The 18,955-nt window shown below is 39.3% G+C and overlaps 1 protein-coding gene across 43 annotated transcripts in view; it reads left to right on the top strand.

Annotated features, from left to right (window-relative positions):
* ARPP21 (cAMP regulated phosphoprotein 21) overlaps positions 1 to 18,955 on the top strand; it is a 204,612-nt gene that overhangs the window by 156,563 nt on the left and 29,094 nt on the right. For all 43 annotated transcript variants that reach the window (XM_068670687.1, XM_068670692.1, XM_068670689.1 and 40 more), the window contains one exon: positions 7,456 to 7,582. In XM_068670687.1, the coding sequence (XP_068526788.1) occupies positions 7,456 to 7,582 (127 nt within the window). The remainder of the gene's footprint in view (positions 1 to 7,455; positions 7,583 to 18,955) is intronic.

The following is an 18,955-nucleotide window of genomic DNA, read 5'->3' as shown; positions in this document are numbered from 1 at the left end:
AACCTTTGCTTCCTTCTATTGCCAGTTTGGCATGATGCTTGTTCTTGATTATTGATTTTTTTTTTTATTTTTTTTTTTTCCTGGTAAAAACTTAGCAGATTTTTAGGCAACAGGAAACTTGCAAAGCTTCTATCATTTCCCGGGTTTTAGCAATTCATTGCCTATCCCCAAACGAGTTTCTGAACATATGTTTATACTCCAGGACACGTCTGTACATGAATATGGAGGAGGAGAGTGAGTAAATATCCGTAGTCCCTTTTCCCTGTATATATACTAAAAGAGCAACATACACATCAGCCCTGGTAGTCATTAATCATATTTAATTGACTTGAGCATGTGAGATGTCACAGATCAGTAATTTTTACTGTCTTCCTGAAGACTGATTATGTTTTACTGTTCACTACCAAACATCTCTACTCGTCTCCTGGGTACCTTTACAGAATATTGAAAGTGATTACCGTCAAGTAAAATGCACAGATGAATTTCTGGCCCATTTTCAGGGCATACACTTTATGTTATCACTTTATCTTATCCAATTATGGATAACTTCATTTAAACTTTACTTAAAAATGCCACAAATGCTATGTATCCTATTTTCATTTTTATCCCTTTGAAGAAAGTATTTAAAAAATAAAGTAAAAAAGCTCAACATTTCCTTTAATGTCAAAGTAATGAAGAATTCGTGCTGTTATAATGGTTTAAGTGGGCTGGAGATCTAGCGCCTTGCTAATTAACAATAGAAGAAATCAGAGGAATACTAGATGCTTGCATCCCATAGAGGATTGTGGCATCTGTTGTTTCTGAAGTTAGAAATTATATACCCCTTCTTCTGAGAGAAGAATTATGGAAAAATAATATTAAGGAGCTGAAATTCAAAATAATGTTATGATTTTTAAAATGGAAAATAATGCTAGTAAAGGTTTCAGTGTTGACCAAATGTAGGGGTTTTATATTTGTTTTAATTTGGGGAGGAAAAAAAAATGACTTGAAGAGCAGAATCACATGATGCATCCCTCTCCCTGTCCAGATTGTGTTTTCTAAGTGACTGAGTAGTGGCTGTCCAGCATTCTCTCCCCATATCTAACCCCTGCTGCCATCAGTGTTTTCAAGCGTCATTTAAGCAAGCCTCACAACACTTCGAGTGAACCAGATCAATGTGAGCGCCTCCATTTTACAAGCTACCACTGCAACAGGGGCAAAGCGGTACATTTCACAGCCCTGCAAGCTGGGGGCTTTGCTGTAGGAACTGAGGGGATGGCAACCATCACAATGTCTGATGTGCTGAGGACCATGCTATGGGGCTGCATGTCTCCACCTCTTCCATCTCAGGGGAGACCAAATATGTAGGACACTCTGGGATGTCTACCTAGACCCCTTTCTTTTGACTTTGGTGCTTTTCTGAGCTTACGTCACAGAGTTGCTTGCTGTGCAGTGTTCATCTGGGGGTGGAGTGGTGGGGCTTTCCCTTTGTGATCTGTAGCTCAGAGCAGGGGTTTTTTACTCCAAATAGCTTAGCGTCACTTTGTGAAGCTGTTTTCTGTTATTAAACTTGTTCTGTTGTTCCTGGTAAAACAGTGAAACTTCTTTAGAGGACAAGTGATGAGGAGGTGACTTCTCATAATAGGTTGCTGTAGGACCAGTAATATACTACTGGTGTGTCTTAATTGCTGCTGTGTCTCTGTCCATATCACTAATGTGCTACATACAGGGGCTTTCCTCCTACATCATAATAAACTGGAGAGTTACTGAAGGGTGGAAAAAAAGAATCTTCTGTGTTTGCAGCAACTTTAGTTACTTCCTCAGGGAACAGTTTGTCTTTGGGGAGGGGTAGAAAGGTGCAAAATTCAGAGCTGTCAGCTTCCTCTGCGTTTGTTGCATGTGCACACTTTTCATTTCTAAGTTGTCACTGTCCCAAAAATCCCATCTTGTCCTTGTCTTGTTCAAAAATGTTTGTGGAAGAGAGTGTGTGGGGGTCGGTCCCTGCTGGCCATGTTCACATACTGTATAAGTACAGTGGCCTTGGTCTGCTGAAGAAGGAGATGGGGCAGCAGCTTTTTGGCATCAGCATACACAGATGGGAAATTATGATCTAGAATATGGGATGGTGGTTTAGGTGCTACTCATAGCACAAATAGGGGATCTCTCTTACAAGAAGCTAACTGAAGACTTGGGAAATAGTAATTCCTCTGTTCCGACTGCCTGTACAAGCTTTACCAGTTCAACTTACTGGGCATGGCAGCTAGACCATAATGCCCTCCCATGACCATGGCAAAACTTCTCTGTGGCACTGGTTACTGCCAGTCTGAATCCCTTGTTACTCTTCTGGATTTAGATACGATACTAGCCTGGTTTCAGATGCCAAAGCAGATAGTCTGAGAAAGGCTTAAAACCAGAAAAGCAATAAAGATAGCAATGCCCACAAAACATTGTGATGCATTAATCAGTGCAAAGTAATCAATGTAAAACAACTTTTATATCTTAAATGTTCCTATTGAATTTATACCAGTGAAAGAGAGGCTAGACGCTAATGGCTAATTAGTTCCCGTAAATGCATTGCTGATAAGGTTCTAGTAGATTGGCTGTGGGGCCATCTATGCTGTTGGAAGATAGGAGAGCCATGAACATTTGTATAGAAGTCCTGTATACAGTATGAACTTTTCTTTTGGGAGCTGAAAAATTGAGTAAGAAAAGCTCTCCAAGCCTTCAAACCCAAAGGTACTACATTAAAGTATTAGCTTTTGTATTAAAGTTCAATTAAATATGTCTCTACAACTGCTCTCCAAGTTGATGTATCAAAGTAGCAACACACGGAGTTTGGAAGGGCATGCCTAAGAAGTGGTGAGAGGACCTCTTACACTTCTTTTGCCACTTTAGCTGTTCCACAGCTTAACAACAGTCATGATTTAATAACCCGAAAATAGTGTTCTCTTTGTTCAGCTAATTGGGAAGAAAAACAAACAAACAAACAAACAAAAAAAACACCTTTTCCTGGGTTTTCTGAAAGGGACTTTGAGCAGCAAATTCTTGTTTGCTTTCTGTATCACACGTAGGGAACATCTTCACTTTCTCAGTTTTCTTCTCTTTTTTATATTTCTGCAGTAGCATTTATGGGCTCAAACACTTCCGTAAAGGTCCACAACAGTTTCTGACAGCATTCTCTCATTGGTGCTTGTCGTTGCTCAGCATTTGGTGCTTCTAGTTTCTGCCTCTGCAAATGAAGAAATGAGAAAACGGCAAGTACATATGACAACGAGAAGGCAGCATATACTCATTTAAAACTTATCTCCACCTCTGACTCACTCTTTATGAAAGTTTGTGAAAGGGCAAAATGATGTCCAGAAATGAGATGGCATGAATTCTTGGAGAGGCTGGGAGAAGTAATGCATGTTGAGGGATTTTTCACCTGAGTTAACTATGTGTCATTACTTTGAGATGGCTCTTTGCAGAACTTCCCTCCTAGAGAATCCATAGGTATTGTAAGACAAAATCTTTATTCATAACATGTCTCCCGTAGAAGACATGAAAAAAGGTTGGGGTGTTAATTTGGAGGCAGAAGTCCTGCATGTGGGTGGTCTTTTCTTGATGATCTGATGCAATGGTGTTGGAAGATATACCCGCAGGTGTTGTACACAGGCTGTTATTGTTTTGTTACTGCTATTATAATTGTCATGGAGGATAAGGGGAAGAAAGAAATCCTTGATGAAAGACTCAGTACAGCCAGTAATGATATCAGGAAGAAATGTACCTTCACGTTTCAGTACATTATTGTGGTTTCTGTTGTCTTCGCTCCCGTTTTATATAACTGTAGCTGCCATTAGCAATAGAGTCAGAATCATTAATCATCTGGATGAAGGTGTTAATTCAAACATAACTAGATGTCAGCAATATTAAGAGAAGGTAGAATACCTGTGTGATGACAGAATCAAGTTGTAAGTCAGTAGAGAGATAAGCTAGGAAAATAAAAATGAGTCTGAAGGATGTGTAGAATTGTATTCCTACAATGAAGAGATAAACAGTGTAAATTTAATGAAGGCTGTTAGAGAGCATCTGAGAGACACCTGGGATGATGATGCATTTTCACTGTATGTGGACAGAAAAAAGTAGAAAGCCAGTGCAAAATTGACTCCTTGCCCATCACTTAGGGACAAAGCATGGTAAAAGGAAGAAAAAGTAATGTCAGTTCATGCAATGAGTGTCTTTAAAGTGAAAGTGATGTACCCAATCCTGTTGCAGTTTAACTTAATTTTTTTTTTTAATATAGATAAAATAGAGATATGTTAGAATGGTCAGCCTCCAAACAAAGAGGAGATTCACCTTCAAAATAAGAATATCCCAGACAGAAAGGATCATCTGTCAAATATTTTCAGGGTAATTAGTGCAGAGGGGGGATTTTTTATCATGTCAGTGATTAAAACCATAAAGTAATGTCTTTAGGCTAAAGAAGGTGGCATCTAGGTTATGGTCTCAGACGGGCAGTTTTTTTTTTAGGATAATCAAATAATTGTGTTGGCATGCTCGTTAGTGTAGTGAAAACTTGTTAGTTCTGTAAATGTTATACTATCTAAAGGTCCAGGATTAGACTGTGCATGCACATAGGAAAGCAATTCAAATGTAATTTGGCATTTCTGTAGGCTTCAACAGAAATAGTGTTTTTTGTTAGAGAGCATGTAAGCGAGATATTAGTAATGCTGATGTAATGAGAAACTGAAAAATTCAGGAGGGTCAGAGGGGACAATGTGAGCAGTACTTGTTACGTGCAGTCCTTCTAATTTCACTGTTCACTAAGTAATATCAAAAAGGACAAATAATGTCTCGCCTATTGAAATATAGATGTACTCAAGATAAATGAAAATGAAGCCTTCCAGACCCCAATCACCAAAGACCTATTTTATCCATGTCTATATTTTACACCAAGCCATTCTTTTAATGTCTGATCTCTTCTTTGCAAGATGTGTGTGTGTGATTAGTAGCAAGTTCATCCATTAATCTTTTGAAATTGAATGATTTTTTACCCAATATTCCTACCACTAACATTTTTCATGGTGATAGATTGCACTCTGATAAGGTTTTAAATGGTGTGTATAAAAAATGTATTACATTACAGTGAATTCAGAAGATGAGAGAAAACCTTTTGACTAATTCTGAAAAGTTAACATGTGATGAAAAAAAATAGTAAAATCCAAATACACCTGGAATGTTTCAGTACAAGTGCATGTTCAACTACTAAACCTCAAAACTATACTTCAAAATTTCTGCTCTATAGGCTATGTTTTAAAGTTTATTGTTACACACTCCTCCCACAAGAGAGAATTCACACATACTTGCGTGTTTTCAAATATCTAGACTCTTGTCTGCACAAGGAAAATGAGGAAGTGGAGGGTAAATCAAATAAATTTAAATTTTTTAAGGGAGATTAAGATGATGATGATGATGATAACAACAACAACATAGATTATATCTAATCTGTTCCTCTGCTCCCAGACAGGATCAGCTATATTTCTTGACTTAGCTTGAGTCCTCTCACCTCCTTCAAGTCTGTTATTGTAGAGTCTTGCTGAGAGCAGTCAGGTTTCCACATGAGTTTATGACACTAAACTGTCCTGATCCATTATTTACACTGCTATGATGTTTAAAGAGTAGATTTGCACCCTAAATGTCTGTGTCTACTTTCCTGGGTTTTCTTTGCACAGACACAAACTTAATGTGTTTTTTTTTTTATTTTTGTCCACTTTACAAGGCATTTTGATTTTGTTACTATAGTCTCTAAGAAAACAAATGACTCAAGGACAGGTTACAGCCATTAGGTCTCACCTGGTGTCCTCATGAGGAAGGATAGCTAACAGCATTTTCCAATCAAAACATTCTTGTCTTTTTCATATTGGTTTGAACCTATCTGATACTATCGGGTATGGGGAGGAATGAAGGAGGGGGAGCTATGTGAGCTACGTGATTTCCATCAATTCAAGAGAAAATTAATAAGCCTTGCAAAATGAATGGGTATTCAACCTCTTGACTGACAGGTGATATTGATTGTCAGCCTGTTTGGGGGTGTTCTCTTCACCAATATCAACTGATCCAATTATGTTGATTCTGATACCTTTTCTACCACGCTTATTCATTAGTCATTTGCTTGCCCAATTAGCCATGCATGCCCTTTTCTCCTCTATTTTTTTTTAATCTGTACTTTTTCATCTGACAAAATATCTAGGAAAAAATCTGATCTCTTTTACAATGTTCTCTCTGTATACAAAATAATACAGTTACCTTTACTCAATTAATTCGTTCCTTGATGGGTAATCAGAACGAATGAACTCTTACAGGAGCATTCTCTACGTATACATAAAAGTAGCAAAAATGGTTCTACGTTTTGTAAGAAAAAAACAAAAGCATTTGTATAGTTTCATGAATGTGTCTGAGTAGGATAAATGATATGTTGCAAGGAAAGTTATTTAATGATTTTTAAAGAAATGTTGACAGACTTGGCAGAAGTCATGAGAAATATCATTAAAGCCCGTGTTCCTCTGCAGTTTGTTGGTACCATAAGCTTCTGAACTTTGTAAATTAGCTGGAGAATCAACTGTGGATGAAAATGAAAAATTCTGAGTGTTCTGAACTTGCTAAGGGTCAGTTGAAAACTGTTTAGCACAGATTTCTCAGTAATGGTGATAGAGCATGTACAGGAAAAATCCTTAGCTTCATTTGCCCTCAAACTTCACATTCAGCTACACCATAAGGTGATGTAGAATGAATTGTTCTATAGTAATAATAACAGAAAAAAAAGAAGCCCACCTTGCAGAACTTGCTGAATCAATGCCTTCCTTTAGCTCCTGCAAGAAAAAAACTATGATTGTTTTTGCACACTAAATGCAAAACGAGCTTTATGGGGAAACGTTCATGTAAGGAAGAATGTAGCTATTAAAAGTGGGAATTTAATAATAGTTTCATACAAGAATTACAGGCATATGGATTCTATCTTCCCCCCCCTCTCTCTCACCTATCTATATTTTTTACTCCAGGCCATTCTTTGCTTCATACTAATCATTTCCTCCAGAGTTCACTTGGTGGTTCAGTACACTGTCTATGCATATTATGTTGATAATGGAAGGCGTTGTTTGCATCCATTTTTCTGCAGCATTTGATACTTGCTATGATTTCTTTAGTATACAGGTGTAGGTTTTTTTTATGCATTCTGTATGTTTCTCTTCTAATTAAAACTTTTTTCTATCTGTTTCTGAAAGCATCTGCGAGTGAATTTGGTAACAACCCTTTTCCTAGCAAATCTGAATACAAGCAGCAGAGCTTGAAGAGCCATGAAGCAAGTCTCTCCTCTTGATAACTGTTACCAATATGCTTTATTTTAACTCTTGCTCCTTTTCCGTTTTGGTTTTGTAAGTCTTTGAAGTCTTTGAGTTTTTGATTATGTAGTTAGCTGCTGTTCTCTCTCTCTCTTTGCAGATGTCAGTGTATTATTACCCATCTGGTCAGTACCCTACCTCAACAACTCAGCAGTACAGACCCATTGCCTCAATTCAGTACAATGCACAGAGGAGTCAACAAATCCCACAGGCTGCACAGCAAGCAGGTATTTATATCTGCTACTCATTTCTTCAGCTACTCACAGTACATTTTACTGGTGAAACCTATTGGTTGTGTTTTATTTTTGAATTTGAACAGTATAGGAGAAAGCTGATTATTGTTTTCTTTGAAAATATGATTAAAATGAAAGATTGGGAAACTGTTGGAGGTACCAAGCAGTGGAAGAATGGAGATTGCATTCTCCACCACTGCTGTCCTGCATGCAGTGCCATGTCCTCAGTGTCAGTGCGCCACATAACAGGCACAGAGAGAACATGAGCAGTCAAACCATCTACATGCAATTTTGTCCTTCATCATGCAAACTCTCAAATCATTTGTAAAACAAGACATGTTTCGGTTCTGTGCCAGAGGTTTGCAGCACTGCAGACTGGTCCAGTTCTGTGTTTTGTCATGGTTGTGCTCCACCACCTTCTGCTTTACCTGAGCCTGGGGAGCCGTGCGGTGGCCCATGTGGTTGGCAGCCGGAGGGACCAGTACCCACAGGGATGTGCGGCTGGAAGGGGGGCCGTTACACTGTAAGAGAGTGAGTAGCAGGTCTCACAGTGAACCGGTCTCTTTTCCTGCTGTGGCATGCTACTCCTGATGACACCAGAGTAAGAGGGACATAGAGTTGGGTGGCTGCATGTTGGGGAGGACAAGGGCTGTGCTTGTGAAAGGATCCTTGCATTTCTGGTGAATAAACAGCTCATTTGGTTTTGGAGGGTTTTGTTTAAGTCGTTGGTTGTCTATTCCTTTAGAGCACACTTTCCATCATAGAGTGTCTCAAACAGTAACCCCGAGGAGGGGGTGTTGTTTCCCAGTAGGGCCTGCAATTACAGACATGCAGGGTAGGATAAAGCATTCATCTTTCTGTCTGGGTTTAAAAGAAAATCTTCAGAATAGCAAAGCATGTTCCTGCAAAGGCATTGATACAAAAACCTTTTAAGATGCAAGTCAAGAGCCCAGACAGAAGAAGCAAACAAGACTTATGGGGTCATCCAGCCTGTTACCCTGTCTTTGTAATGTAACTGCTGGCAATTTTATTCGTGTTCTCTCAGGCAGGCAGGAAAGCAAAGACACAACGAACAGCTATAACTAAGCAATTGATTACTTTAAAAAAATAAATAAATAAAAATGCTGATCTATGCTTTAATAAAATTGGTCTTGGTCTGGTCAGTGTCAGTGGTGGCTAACAGCGTCTGCTTTCATAACTTTGTATTTCTACATTCCTGAGAGAGAAGGAGGTGAGATATTGTACAAAGGTCATCTGTCTCTTCTAGCTTCTCCTGCCTTGCAGTCTGGCACCATATTTATTACCTCAATATACTGGATCTTTGAACCTAAGTGTAAATCAATTTATAAGACATCTGGCTCTGCTGTGTTATTATAAAAGCATATTTATCAGTTTAATGCTACATCGATAGCATAGTGGGGATTATGGTAAATGAAGTGCAAAAAAGATGATCTGAAATACTTAAGTGATGTTCTGGAGACAATTCAGCTATTTAATCTTGAGGAAGTCATAATTTTAAAGATACGTAGTAGCATGGTAGCCATTACGTTTGAGTGCAGACAGTGCAAAGATGCAAATACTAATTTTGTTTCTGTGTTTACTGCATCATTTTCCACATATGTTTGGAAAATATTAGTCAAGAAGACTGTAAAATCTCTAGAGCATTGGCATTTTCCTGCAATTTGTTCTTTCAGCTGCCTGCTTAATTTGAAACATTATTCTTATCTAGTTTTAAAATAAAAACATTGTGACTGTGATTTAGACTCCCTGGTGCGGCCTTTGTAAGCATTTAGCTATTCTCAGATCTTGAGACTTGACTGGGAACAAATTCCTCAAGCTGCTTCATTCTTTTGGACTCAGATAAATCCTTTCAAATAACCCTTGTCTGAGCATGTGATAGGCATGCCAGGAAGCAGTTTGGAGGTTCCTACAGGTTGTCTTTCTTGAGGTATGGTGCAAGGGTGAAGTCGTGAGGAAAGGCTCCTGAGTTGGGTCACCTTATAGTAGGTGCACCAGAATGGAGATGTTATTCTCCATGTCCCATCAGGTTGTGGCTGCTGATGGGGTTCAACACAGCCCCATACCTCCAAGAAGAGGAACTACACCTTTTACAGTGAAATGAATTTCACCCTTCATTTCTGGTGTTTTGTTCAGTACCATTCCCCATCCTCCCTCCTCCCCCTCTTCTGTTTGCAAGCACTTAACTTGCAATTTTGACCAGAGTCAATGAAGTTATTGAGTATCTGCATAAATAATGTTTTAGCTGAACCAATACAACTTTGCAATGTCAAAAACTGTTCCTGGGACAGGAATTGGAGAGTGTCAGGAGCACCTTGGGTCTGTGGACTGTTTAGGTTGTAATGTTCATGGTCATAGTCAGACACTTGGAAGAATATGGAATGATCATTTTGAATTTATGTACCACTGCATACCTTGGTGTTTGGAAAATAATTAGCTTTCCAAAACATTGTATAATTTATATCAAAATAATATATATATATATATATAGGAAAGCGTATTATTTATGCAACAGACTTGCTGCAGGATGTTCTCTGTGAGCACTGAGACACCAAAGGAGTGATTTGGTGATGATTTCAGGTAGTTTTCCACCCAGTGTCACAGAATCTGCTTTTCTTCCCCTCACACATCCTGTCAGCCTCCCCACACGTTTTGCTCCATGTGCCTTGTGGCCTCAGTACAACCTGCAGTAATCCTCATCTCTTTCAGTACCCCTTTGATGCCACATTCTCAGCTTCCTCTCACACCCACTTCTTGCTGGGCAGGAGATGGTGTTTTGGCACTGCAGCAGAGGGAGTGGTAGCACCTGCATAGAGCAATAACTGCTAGCTCATGCTGCAGCCTTGTGTCAGTAGCGGAAAGGAGCTTGGACATGCCTCTTCTCCTTCAAGTCACTGATTTTATTAAGCATCAGAAACACCATATCTTTGCAGTTTCCATCTCTTCATCAAGCCTGATAGAGTTATTGAATATCTGCATAAATAATATTTTAGCTGAACCAATATAGATTTTCATTGTGCTACCAGCTTTGAGCTCAGAAAGTTACTATGAGGGTTCAAGGAAAAGTGGCAGGGTAAGCACTTTTTTTTTTTTCCCTTCAGAAACCAGGACAGGAAAATGAAGGAGGAAAAGAGGGGAAGGAGGAAGGGAGGAAGGGAGGAAGGGAAGAAGGAAGACACTTCTAAACCTTCCTAGAAACTTGTACTTGAGTGGAAAACAGGAATCACAGAGTGTTTGAGACTGCTTTTTCCCTACCATGCTCCAGGATGGCACAAAGCAGGCTGTGCTTGTGCCAGAGATAACTAGGGGCAGGAGAATGGAGATGTTAAGGAGAATAGAGCCTGTAAAAGAGAGTGAAGGTCAAGAATATTCAGGATGGAAAGGGGCAACAGCTGGGAATGAGGCAGATGGAAAAGATGAGTGGAGAAATGGTTTCCCTGAAGACCTGGTGCTGCTCTCTGCTGCTGTAGAAAGGACAGCTGCAGCACAGGCAAGCCCACAGGAACCCATGCAGTACCTGCTCAGTGGCTCCTATGGAGGTGTGAACAGGGAGGCAGCATCATCATGGAAAAGCTTAGACAATGATTTTATTAAAATAAAATTTGCCTGCTCAGAGGAGCTCTTGCAAGCTTTCAACTCTGTGCATCAGCAAGGAGTTCAGATTTTGGTTTTCCCACTTCGGGCTGCAGAGGTCAAAGTTTGATGTAATGCCAAGCAATTTGTTTTCATTTTTCTTAGAAAAGGTCTCTGCAGGAGCAGAGTGATATTGATGACTTTTACAGCAAGCAGAAGAAGTAAAATGTCAGTACAGCATCTGTAGTAGCTAAGGGTGTCTGTATTCTCTCATGGTTCTGGAAGGAGAGCAATATTAAGTTAAAATGGCTCCAGGGCAGAAAAAAAGATGAGCTCACCTAAAATTAGATTAGAGCTCTGACAGCAATAAATCATTTGGAGAGAAGAATGAGAACTTTTCTCTGTATTTACTTTTTTTTTTTTTTTTTTTTTTTTTTTAAGCAGGGGTTTGTATAAGAACATAGCTGACACATTTCTGGCAGAAGCTTGGTACATCTGTTGTACATGAAGATTTTATAGAAACCTTTTCCATTTGAATTACATTTGTTTCTTTTCAGGACCCAGACAAAAATGGTGTATTTGTGTTTGATGTGGTAGCATAGCCTGTAAACAGAAATGCTTTTCACAGAATCACAGAACTGTAGGGGTTGGAAGGGACCTCGAAAGATCATTGGGTCCAACCTCCCTGCCAAAGCAGGTTCCTGAGAGCAGGCTGCCCAGGTAGGCGTCCAGACTGGCCTTGAATATCTCCAGGGAAGGAGACTCCACAATCTCCCTGGGCAGCCTGTTCCAATGCTCCGTCACCCTCACCGTGAAGAAGTACTTTCGCATGTCAGTGCGGAACTTCCTGTGCTCTATCTTGTGGCCATTGCCCCTTGTCCTATCCCCACAAACCACTGAGAAGAGGTTGGCTACATCCTTCTGTCCCCCACCCCTCAGATATTTATATATATTGAGGAGATCCCCTCTCAGTCTGCTCTTCTCCAGGCTGAACAGACCCAGGTTTCTCAGCCTTTCCTCACAGGGAAGATGCTCCAGGCCCTGTATCATCTTTGTGGCCCTCCGATGGACTCTTTCCAGGAGATCCCTGTCTTTCTTGTACCGGGGAGCCCAGAACTGGACACAGTACTCCAGGTGAGGTCTGACCAGGGCAGAGTAGAGGGGGAGGATCACCTCCCTTGACCTGCTGGCCACGCTCCTTTTAATGCACGCCAGGATCCCATTGGCCCTCTTGGCCACGAGGGCACAGTGCTGGCTCATGGTCAACCTGTCATCCACCAGGACCCCCAGGTCCTTTTCATCAGAGCTCCTCTCCAGCAGGTCATCCCCCAGCCTGTACTGATACATGTGGTTGTTCCTTCCCAGGTGCAGGACTCTACACTTGCTCTTATTAAATCTCATTTGGTTTCTTCCTGCCCATCTCTCCAGCCTGTCCAGGTCTCGCTGAATGGCAAGCACAACCTTCTGGCGTGTCAGCCACTCCTCCCAGCTTTGTGTCATTGGCGTACTTGCTGAGAGCAGACACTATTCACTCATCAAGGTCGTTGATGAAGATGTTGAACAAAACCAGACCCAGCACCAACCCCTGGGGAACACCGCTAGTCACATGCCTCCAGCCAGACTCTACTCCACCGATCACCACCCTCTGAGCTCGGCCAGTCACTATTTCACTTTTATTTCACTTGGTGACATAGATAGCATCATAGCTCTTCTTCATTGTACTGCTTCTGTACGATTCTTGTGTCTAGTCTTGTGCACTGCACAGTTTTTCCAGGTGTTGTTATTGAGCTGGGGTTGGGTTCTAGACAGTATCTGTCACACCGTGACATGCATAGGACACATTAGGTGGATTCTTAGGCTTTTCTCAGATGACTGTTCTCAAAAGCATTGTGGTCCTTTCTCAGAGTATTTGGATATGTTGCTGTTACTCATTTCTGCACGTTATAACAGATGATACTTAATATATTGAGCAATGCACGATACTATAACCACTCAGAATTATATAGTATCTGTGTATTCTCATCTCACTGTACTCTATAAATCACATCTCTAACATCATCAGTATTTCCATTTTCAGCAGTTATTTCTATGTTGGTAGCTCTGAAAGCTTTCAATCCTAGTTTTCGTGGCTGATTTTTTTTTTTTTAAAGAGATATTGATAAGTCAGTAATGATTTGCATTTTACTACGGTAGAAGAAATCAGCAATGGGCTATTTTATGTCTTTGTGTCTGTATTTACTTTCATTATAGTAAGTGCTCTGCACTTACAGGATTTTTAAGTGCTTCATAAAGATGAGCTGGATAAGTACATGAGTATTACTTTAGGATATATAACTGTTATTGCTGTTCACAAATGAGCAAGCTGCAACAAATTACATGATTTTTCCCACTCTACTTCGTTATTGTATGCCTGTCTCATGTGTTGCAGATAATTTCTGAGTGCAATAGAAATTTTGTGGAAAAATCATGTTTAGATTCTTGTTTGGGCTGTAGTTCTAAAAGGCAGTTTCCTTGATGCACAGTTGTAAAGTAAAAATGTGTGGCATGTGTTTTCCATCAGTAGTGAAGATCATCTTCTGAGGAAATTAAAGCTAAGATCTGTAGTATTGGGTTGAATTATCATCTAGCCAAAAGTTTACACTGTCATATATCCAAAGAAAATTAGCTTCTTTTCACCATAATTGGCTGGTCTATAATTCCTGCAATCAATATAGTGGTTTTAGGATTTCTCGTATGTTTGAGAATCAACAAATGTTTATGTTATAACTTGTTTCATTGTCCAGATAGCACTGGCATGTTCAGATTGCTTAGGAAATCTCTGCTCTTTCCTAAAGGCAGAGTAGTTCATTGTGTATAATTTCACCTTTGACAGAAGGAAGATATTGTGTGAGGAAAGTATGTGTCTGAATACTGCCCAGATACAGAGTCCCTTCTTAGTAAGTGCCATGAATATTGTGCAAACAGAAAACGTTTGTCATGGGGGAAAAGTAGTATTTCTGATGGAAGACTCTATTACTAGCTTTTACAGCTTCCAGTAAGGAAAAAGAGGTAATTGTCTCTCTAATGCATCTCCAAAACAAATTTTAAGCAAAGACAAAATGTACCTTAACAGAATATGTAAATTTGCTTAACTACAAATCAGAGTCAAATTGACAATGAAATACTGAATTTTTGCTTAATTTAATAATTTAGGTGTCAGTGTAGTTGAAGAGTGCTATCTTCAAGTCTCTTTCATCCTCTTTGTCTTCTGAAAGCATATGTCACTCTAAACTGATAATGAAAAGGAAAAAAAAAGGGGGGGGGAGGGTAATATGCAGCACTAAAAGAAAGATTGGTTTGTTATCATGGTCATTACAGAACCTTATAAAGAAGGATTGTAGCTTTCTACCTTCATTAGCAGCCTGATAGGAGCTCATGGTCCACAATAAATTTGTTTGCATAATTCCATCTATAATTTCTGTGCTTATATAAACATAAACAACTTCAAATTTAAGTATCTAATTATCTAAAGAAATTGTTTTTCCAACAGTAATAGTTTATTGCATTATTGAAACAAATTTGTACTGAAGGTGTCCATCTGTGTTTAATAACCAGAAATGCAAATGCTCTGTTTTTCAGCAGATACTGCTTATCCGGAAAAGCATTGCAGGGGTTCTCTCTCTCTCTCATATTAAGAGTCATGACAGGAACAGGATGCAGGATGGACGTAGCCCTACAGTTGTAGACACTTAAGTGTTGTGCCAGTAACATTGGTGTAATGCTTTGAAATTGCACAGCATTTTATTAAATGGTAGGGCCAGATCAAGAGAGAGTTTGTGGCAATTGCTCTAGGAGGCGAAGGCTCAAGCTTGTGATCTTGAAGTGATCCATACAGATAGTTTTTGTCTAAGTATTTTATGGTTAAATTAGAGTTTCCTTTCTGCCTGTACCTACAAGTGCTTCCATGTTGACGCCAGTGAGCATCTCAGACTATGACCATCTGTGATGTAGACCTAAGCACTCCTCCTGCCAGCTGCCACAAGGACTTATTTCAGGCAGGTGTGTTGTGCAAAGTGTCTATAGCAAACCTTGGGGATCAGGCTTGTGTTGTGTTTTTTGTTGTTATTGGCTGTTGTTGCGTGTGTGTTTTTGTTTGTTTGTTTTTTGGGGGGGCAGGGGGAAGAGGGAAGGAGAGCATATAAATCACATCTTAAGAAGGAGACCTTCTCCTTTAACTTAAACTGGAACCAAACATTAAAATGTAGGCATTCCCTTGGTATGAGAAACCTACATGCTTTGGTTGGCCCTAGAGGGTCTTAACCCACATTGTTCACTGATGGGGAAATTATCACCAGGATCTGTGCTGTTCAGGGGCATTTTCTGTCTTTCTTACAGTAATTTCCTTAGGTAGGTGGAGGAGACTGTGAAGAAATATTTCATTATTTTTTTCATAAGGTGGCTGGCTTAACCAGGGTTGAAGCTTACAAATTTTTAAATTTCTAGTCTTAGAAACACAAAGTCATGCTGTCCTTCTGACATTAAGCAATAATGCTGGTCCAATAATCAACAAACATTTAGCCTTGCAGAATAACTGTAATTGAAATTAGTAGCAGAATTAATACTACTACACTCCCTCTAGCGTATGAGATTTTTGAAATTAAAAGGGAGAATCATTTTTGTTGAAAAGCTTTGTTTCTTTTCAAATGACTCATTTATTCAGCATTCACACCGAAAGAGGGCAAATACTGAGGGAAGAGAACTCTGTTAGACTTGAGCCATAAGAATCTTAAGACAAACATTTTGGAGGTTTTCTTTCAAAGTTTCTCAGATTTTGTTCAACTTCTGTAGCTCTAATTAAAATCCAAGTAATTTCTGACAACATTGCTAGGGTTTCAGACTAAGATATACATAGTTTTTAGTGAATTAATATATATTAATGTCATACTTGTTAATGTTCAGGAGCAATCAGAGAGAAAAGATTTCTGGCAGCATTGTGCAGTGGATAGGACATTGAAATATCCCTTGTAAAAATTGTAGACGCCATGTTAAGATGTAGGGAATGCTCTGAGATATTCAACAATACCTACAAAGAATCTTTGTATTTTTGTCTTTTCTTCACTGGAAAGTCATCTCTATTTCTAATTCTGTTTTTGATCAGTGCACAGTGCTCCCACTTCTTGCAATGGAATTTTCCAGCAGCGAGTAGTTGAGAGGCTTATATTGTAGCTCTGTAGTGCAAAAAAAATAATCTTTTCATATATTTTTTTCTTTTCTGAAACTATCTTGCCATTGCTAGAACAAGTGGAGTCCCACCATTGACAGAAATGCTAGAAGGGCTGTATGGGGTGGCAGAGGATATTTCTAGCTCTGCTTCAAGCATGCTGCCCATGGTAGGTCTCTAGGCAGTGGGGCTCAAATTTTTTGTAATTTTCCCAGAGATGAAAGCATGCAACAGGATGGAGAAATGTAGCAGGGCTTTGGGGTCTAAGGTAATGACTGAAGGAATACTCCAACTGTACAGCAGAGGTCTGCACTGCAGAGGAGAGGGGAGACTTTTGCCTTATGGTTGCTGTTGATTGAGGATGTAAAAAAATTGAAACACATTTTATAGCTGTAAAATTTAACAGAACAGGATACTTTTTTAGATGGAAGAACTGAGAAAGGAGATGTGTGTGTGTGTGTGTGTGTGTGTGAGCTGCCTGGAAGAAAGGTCATGGACCAGAGGAACTCAAGAATGATATCCCAGAAACAGAAGCAGTGTTTTGCTGACCAGCCTTGATATATAAAAAGTGCCTTTACCTGAATTTTGTTTAACCTTTGTTACAGTCAGTTACTGTTTGCATAAGCTGGCTGCAAGAACATTGGCCCCCTACAATAGCAAGGACTTGTTCATTTTGATTTGCCACCACTAGATACATAGATTACATGCATTGTTATGTGATTGTGGTAATTGTGAGTGATGGGAAATAACGCTCATAATGTGGCTGTGTTAATGAGCCAGCCCTCCAGAGTATTCCCAAAGACAGGAGCCAGTTTCCTTAGCAACAGGCAAGGATATGTGCTGCCTCTCCCAGCAGTTCTTCACCTCTTCCCCAGGTCCTGCTCTCTTTTGCAGTTTGCTCATTACACACCAGACCAGAGAGCATTCCTGCAGCATGAGCTAATTGTAATGCATGATGGCTGGTAGCTGTCATTGTTATTGGACACAAAATAAAAAAATTGAATTTGCTGTCTGAGTGTCTGGTTCTAACAACAGCTTGATTATTTCTGTTATTACTAGTGATACATGGTCCCTGCTGAGGTTTCATTTCCAGTGGGTATCTCTGGCATTTATCATTATGAACGATAAGGATAAACTCATGTTTTCTTGCTGCAAGACTCTGTTGAGGACTCCCTCTTGGCTAATAGGATGTAGATTGAGAAGGGGAAGTGGTGATTCTTTACTCAGCCTTTGTTGCCAGTCTTGAGACCTAGCTATGAATACAAGTTATTTTATGTTAATTCACTCCAGAACTAACACAGCCTTTACGAAGTAGAAGTTGGTTGATACTCCTCAGACCTTCTGTCTGTTTCTGCTTATGTGCTGGTAGTGAGACGTGACTATATCCTCATCAGAAATGTTATTTTCAGGATGGAGTGACAAATAGTACATTACTTAATATGCTGAAATGAAATTCATTTTTACAAAATGCTCTTTTTAACCTAGAAATTTCTATAGTGTAGAAGTTTGAATCTCCAAACCAACCCTACCTGAATAATGAGAAGTTAAATGAGCTTTTATCCTGGTTTATCTGAAGGGGCTAAGATTATAAATATTTTATCACTGATTTTCCTTCTCCATTTTTGTGTTTAATTTAAATTCCATTTTCAATGCAGTGCCAAGGATCCTACTGTCTCCATAAAATATAATCTTTTGTGTACCATCACACTAGTGCTTAAGGAAAGGAAAAGAGGCCAATCTGTGCAATGACAATTATCATACTCAAGGCTACAGCTAGTGCTGAGAGCCTTTTGTGCACAAAACTGTGTGTATCAATGTGAAGAGATATTTTTTTGCAAGTCTTTGAATTTTTTCATCATCTTTAGTCATGGCCTTCCATGTATGTGGAAAACCCACAACCATAGTAAGTGAGTGAATTTGCCCTGCATATAACAGCGTTTTTCTGTGTGTTGCTGGTCATTTCTGTATCAGTGCGCTGTGACTATTTAGTGAAAAGAAAAAAAAAGGGAGCTGAGCTTTCACATCAGTGTGGCAGGACTGAGTGTTAATGGTTCATATGTCTGGACAACACAAACATGATAGAAATCTAAGTAAAGAAAGCACAAGAATATAATATTATTTACTGTTGGTCCCACCCCATTTTACATGAGTTAGGCAACACACATTATGTTAAAATTAAGTCCATCACTGTAACATCTTAGCTTGAAGAAGTTACTTTAAAAATGCAGCCATTTCTGAGCAAGCAATTATTTAGGATATATATATGTATTTATCTTCAGCCCTGTCCAGTTATAAATGACTCAGACAACACAAATTATGTTAACATAAAGCATCTCTGAAAGATCTTGGTCCTGTGGCATTACTTCAAAACAAACAAACAAACAAAAAAAGGTAAAAAAAAAGTGCAGCCTTTTCTGAGCAAGCAGTTATTTAGGCTATATATATGTACCTTGCTCTTTTTGTCAGTCTGTGTTATCAAAACAATTTATATGCTTCAGCACTGTCCTTGGGGCTTCCAAGTAGCTTGCTGGTAAAAGCAGAACATCTTCAATAACATATGCACAACATTGTTGAAT

Source organism: Anas acuta, chromosome 2 (assembly GCF_963932015.1).
Source record: "Anas acuta chromosome 2, bAnaAcu1.1, whole genome shotgun sequence".
In the NCBI taxonomy this organism is placed as follows: domain Eukaryota; kingdom Metazoa; phylum Chordata; class Aves; order Anseriformes; family Anatidae; genus Anas; species Anas acuta.
Note: the sequence above shows the minus strand (reverse complement) of the source record. Positions and strands in the feature narration are given on the sequence as shown.